A 5,704-nucleotide genomic window follows, 5' to 3' on the forward strand; every position below is an offset into this window, starting at 1 on the left:
CCTGGTTTGTCTGATTATAAATAATTAAATGGATATTATAATGAATATTGTATATTATTCATTTAAAAAGTATAGTCGCCTTGTTTATTTTCATCAATACCTGTTTTGCCTAGATAAATGTTAGATGTGGTTAATAATGTTCTTCTTTTACGTCTATTTTTTTTTTTATTAATTGGCTTATTTTACTTTTTTTATTTATTTATTTTTTTTTAGGGCACCTGAAGACTCTTATTTGTGTTGTCTCTGGCTTCACAGTTTACCGGAAGTGTGAAGCCGGTAGTCATGGCGCCTCTGTTTGGCGCAACCTATTAGCTGTGAAAACTTGCACATTTGTTTGTGTTTCTCAGCTTTTATTTTTCTCTTTTGACTCGAGAGGAGGCGTTTACAGAGTGAGTATCCGTGTCGCTAACAAACATCTCACTTCAAATAGTAACTAACTCAAGAAACGTCTTTAGAAAGTGACGTCGCGAGCGTCTAGCTGAATGACTAGCTCGCGCATAATGGGGCTGAATAACAAACAGCTCTGTACTTCCTGCTTCAGTGCACTACTTAGGGGATGATATAACAGGCTCCTGTACACTACCTAGTGCGGTTTATGTATAGTGGAGAGCAATTTGGGATACGGACCACGACAGTGTATTAGCTACAAATGTTGTGTGTTTTTTTATATTTGTTATTAGTGTACTGTATGTATTAATGTTGTTTGTATTAATGAACTATATTCTGAACACCTCACGCTGTTTATATTCTAGTTAGTGTCTGGTTTCTGCACTCTGAGCTCTAGTTTAGCTAAGAACGAAATGCATAACGTTGGAATTGATTCATTGATTCATTGAATTGAATCGAAACACTAAGAAAGTGTGTGAAATGCTCTTCTGGGTGAACATAAATACTAAATATCCTGCTTGATGTGTAAGGGATATAATGATTAAAGTATTGGAATAATGTTTTAAGTAAGTGTAAGTGATTTAAAATGTAAATAACAGCATAGAGAAAACACCCTGATTAATAAAGCTGACATTTCACTAGGCCAGTGTGGCTCTCTGCAGTTTGCCAGTTAAAGAAGTGTGTGTGATTTTTATTTCTTCTTTCTCTCTCCAGGTGATGAAGCGTGGCCGGACGGAGCAGATCCAGCACGCCGTGGCGCAGTACCTGAAGAGACGGCAGTATGCGGACGTGGACGGTTCGCTGAAAGCGGCCAAGCTGTCTCAGTCTGCCGAGGAAATGGCAGCCAACCTCATGGGTACTGCAGTGGTGTAGTTGTGTTGTTATTATAATCAGTAGAGTTCATCGAACCAGGTTACTCCGAAATTGGGTTTCTGACTCCCAACATGGTCCAAACACACGGCATCAGCTCGATCTCTGTCCATTTTGCAGACTAGCTAAGACACAGGACAAACCCCTGGCAGATGCCATTGCAAAATACCAGAGAGTAAATAAACACCTTTAGGAAATCTTATCTGTGTATATCATCAGAGGGTTGTAGTGTAATACCTGATACAGAGACGTTACATAAAATAAATAAATAAAAAATATACCATCATTGTTCCCATCTGTTAGTCATCATATCAGATGTGTGTTTGGTCATACTTTACTTTACTATGTCTTACTATACTTCTGAATGGAACATGAAGGAAATTTTATTATATTAATAATGTTTTTATACTGATGATTTTGTGCATGTTGAATAAATCATTTCTGTTTTTCTCTCTCCAGTTCAGACAGAGTCGAGCTGCGGGAACGTGGTTTCTGCAGCTCCGTGCCAGTCAGACCCTCAGCAGTACGAGACTCAGTTCTCCAGGTTACGCAGCTTTCTGTTGGGTGAGTCACTCACACACACACACACACACACACACACACACACACACACACACACAGGAAACTCAGCTGTCAGAGCGGGCCTGGCTTAAACCACAAAGCTGGTGTTTGTCACACAAGTCAGTTGTGAGATCGTTAAATTCAGCAGATGGTGATCTTTAGAAAAGCGTTACAAAGCTGAGAGACTGAGAGCATCACAGAATGGAGGCTGGAGAGAGCAGAAATGCCGCCATTAGCAGTGGATGGTTGTGTTGATGCTGGAGGTTCACACCTATGTGTGTGTGTGTGTGTGTGTCTCAGAGGCGGAGGTGCCGTTGGGCCGGGAGGTGAGTGCTGTGCTCTTCCCTCTCTTCCTCTACCTGCACCTGGACATGGCGCGCTGTGGCCTGAAGGGCTCCGTCGACTCCTTCTTCAGCCGCTTCCACTCCTTCTTCCAGCAGGACGCCGAGCAGAGAGCCATCGTGGAGCATCTCCGGGGAGTCGTCACGCCGCAGGTCAGTCGCCGTGGCAACACGCCAACAACATTCACCACAGGGTTGCCACCCCCATAGTCTCTCACACAAGAGGTGACTTAGTTGCTGTCATGCCAGTGACTTGGACAGGAAACATACCTTTACGTCAGATACTCACAGCTCTGTGCAGTTGCCTTGACGACAAGACACTCTATAAACATAGGTCAAATTTACAAAAGAACAAAGACAACAGCAACTCGGGCCAGAGGTCAGTCACCATGACGACATTGACCCGTACCACTGGTCAGTCACCATGACGACAGTGACTCTACGGGTCAGTCACCATGACGAGAGTGACCCGTACCACGGGTCAGTCACCATGACGACAATGATGTGGTGACTGACTAAAGGTACAGAATGACAATGGCCTACACCACAAGTCATTCACCCTGACAACATTGACCCATACCACAGGTCAGTCACCATGACGAGTGTGACCTGCACCACAGTGCAGCTGTCATGACAACACTGACTTGTACCTCCGTTCAGTCACCACCAACGTGACAAACATCCATGACACAGTGTAGTCTTCATGACAACAGTGACGCACACCACATCTCATGGTGAACATATCACCATGACAATTTTAAGTGTGGTAGAGTAAATCTACAAAAAAGAATAAGATCAGAACTTGGTAAATAAAAGATGAAACCTGCGCCACAGAGTGAAGGTGTTAAAATTATTGTTAATATAAAATTAGGTATTAAAATTATTAGAAAAGGTCTTATATTGAACTTCATTTATAGCTGACTCAGTCACCCTGTATTCCTCCTCAATCCTATGCGTGTGTGCGTGTGTGTGTGTGTTTGCACGCTATAGGACGTGGCCTCCAACTCCAAACTGTGCTCTCTGCTGGAGCACAAGTACGTGGTGCACCTGACAGATGAGGCCTACACTTACCTGCTGCGCTACCTCCAGAGTGATGACAACAGCGCCCTCTGCAGGGTGCTCAGCACACACCTACAGGTCTCGCACACTGACGCCACTCCTGGAAATCTGTGTTAATAATTTTACTGACTAAAATAATGATTTGTCTTGACGATGCAATAATAACATCTACTATTATTATTATTATTATTATTATTAAATTCTCAGGTGTGAAAATGATAAATTCTGTTCCACAGGTGGAGGTTTCTGCTGTGCGTCGCTCTGACTACCAGCTCTATGGGGCGGGGCTCACTACAGGAAACTCCACCTCCATGTCCTGCTCCAGCGGCTGGTTGGGCATGGACGGGACAGAAGGGGCGGACTCTGTAGACGTCACAGCGGGGTTACCGCCTCAAAACGAGGCTGCCCTGGAGGCGCTTCAGGACTGCATCAGGCGTGTGCGCGAGGGTCCTCCGTCCCTCACCACGGTCTGCTTCTACGCCTTCGAGAACACGGAGCAGCTGCTGAACGCCGCGGAGGTGTCACCCGACAGCCGCCTGCTCGCTGCCGCCTTCGACAACTCCGCCCTCAAGCTGTGGAGCCTCCGAGCCAGGAAGCTGAAGGCGGGGCCTTGTAGGGCCAACGTGTCCAAGATACGCCTCGCCTGCGACCTAGTGGAGGAGGAGGTGAGTGACAGCCTTCCGTCACTGAGCATACTCTTTTTGGAGCATCTTTACTGTTGGTGCATATTTACTTTATTCCGAAGCCTGAATTTCATAACGCTTGTTATTGTTTCTGACTCAGACAGAAGAGGAGGAGTTGGGCAGTGAGATGAAGACTCTGCGCGGTCACAGCGGTCCGGTGTACGGCGCGGCGTTCCTGCGTGACTCCACGGGTTTGCTCTCGTGCTCGGAGGACTGCACAGTACGGTACTGGGAGCTGCGTGGTTTCAGCAATGCTGCCGTGTACCGAGGCCACGCCTACCCCGTATGGGACTTAGCAGTGAGTCCGTGTGGTCTGTACTTCTGCACGGCGTCACGCGACACCACGGCACGTCTCTGGACTCCGGCCCGCGCTCACCCGCTGCGACTCTACGCCGGACACCTGGCCGACGTCGACTGCGTGCGCTTCCACCCAAACTCGAGCTACATTGCTACCCGGCTCGACCGACAGGACTGTCCGGCTGTGGAGCACGCAGCACGGCGGCTCAGTGCGCCTACTGACGGGACACAGAGGCCCCGTACTGGCACTCGCCTTCTCACCCGACGGCAGGTCAGAAACCAAATATATAATACTGTTTCCATTACTCTCCTAAAGTTACTTCATTTATACCTAACCCACAGCTGGACAGAACTGAACAGATTAGATCACAGCATGACGCCATGTTTGGGCAGCGGAACTTTAGGTTCATATGTTAAAATCTGATTGGCTTGTGAAATGTGGGACGATCCAAAACAAACATGGAGTCAGATCATTGAGTCGGTCGCTCACCTCCTGCAGCACCTTCGGCAGCCATGTTAGAGGAAGCGAAGACAATCCCGCTAGTGTCACTGATGCTAATCTGTATTGCTGTGACTGGAGCATGCTGACTCAGCGTTTTTTGTTCATGGCATGATATTATTGGTTATTTTTTTTAAATAAAACCTAGCACGAGTGCACCATGACATCAAAAATCATTTAGAGGTAGGAAAAAGTCACTGCACTTGGACTGCAATGGAAAATTACTGACAACAAAGAAGAATTTAGACATTTAAGTGAGTTAATAAGCTGAAAAAGGTCCGGTTTGATTTTAAGTTTAACACTAATTACCTATAATAACATGTATCTAACCTGTGCATTTCTTCTTTACCCTGCAGGTATCTGGTGTCTGCAGGTGAGGACCAGCGGTTGCGGTTGTGGGACTTGGCGGCAGGCGGCGTGCTGAAGGAGCTGCGTGGACACACGGGCGCCATCACCAGCCTGGCGTTCAGCCCGGACAGCTCGCTCATAGCCTCGGCCGCTCTGGATAACTCGGTGCGTGTCTGGGACGTAAGGAACGCCCATGGAGGGGGCGCTGTGCCTCCGGACGGCTCCAGCCCCGAGCTGGTTGGAGTTTACACGGGTGAGACGAGCAGCGTCCTTAACGTCCAGTTCACCGCCTGCAACCTGCTGCTGGTCACCGGCACGGCGCAGGAGAAACAGGAGCAGTGAGTGCGAAGACACAGTTTTGTGTCTGTGGACGGAGTGGATTTGATTCTAGTTCAACACTCTGATGCACTAAATACACCCAAAACATCTACATCTGATGGAGGATCAGTATTTTTTCCTTCAAATAAACTTCTATCACTTTATATCAGTCAAGCAGCTGTTTGTAAATTGTGATACAAAGCTCTGAATTTCACGAGATGGTGTGTTATGTTTCAGTGTCTGTTAGTGTTGCTTTCTGTTGTTTAAAATTTTTATATCTATTTTTTTGTATCAATGTCCCAGGCTTAGTGGTTTTGCATTTAAGGAAATGTCTCTGTTTT

General features: G+C 46.7%; 1 protein-coding gene across 1 annotated transcript; it reads left to right on the forward strand.

Annotated features, from left to right (window-relative positions):
• Window positions 1-240: 240 nt before the first annotated feature.
• Window positions 241-5,704, forward strand: taf5l (TAF5-like RNA polymerase II, p300/CBP-associated factor (PCAF)-associated factor). The gene is given in 9 exon segments (XM_026931766.3): window positions 241-389; window positions 1,102-1,243; window positions 1,717-1,821; window positions 2,119-2,312; window positions 3,150-3,296; window positions 3,455-3,883; window positions 4,002-4,355; window positions 4,357-4,469; window positions 5,054-5,704. Coding segments are annotated over 8 exon segments (1,815 nt in total). The 5' UTR covers window positions 241-389; window positions 1,102-1,104; the 3' UTR covers window positions 5,388-5,704.

Source organism: Pangasianodon hypophthalmus, chromosome 26 (assembly GCF_027358585.1).
Source record: "Pangasianodon hypophthalmus isolate fPanHyp1 chromosome 26, fPanHyp1.pri, whole genome shotgun sequence".
Lineage (NCBI taxonomy): Eukaryota > Metazoa > Chordata > Actinopteri > Siluriformes > Pangasiidae > Pangasianodon > Pangasianodon hypophthalmus.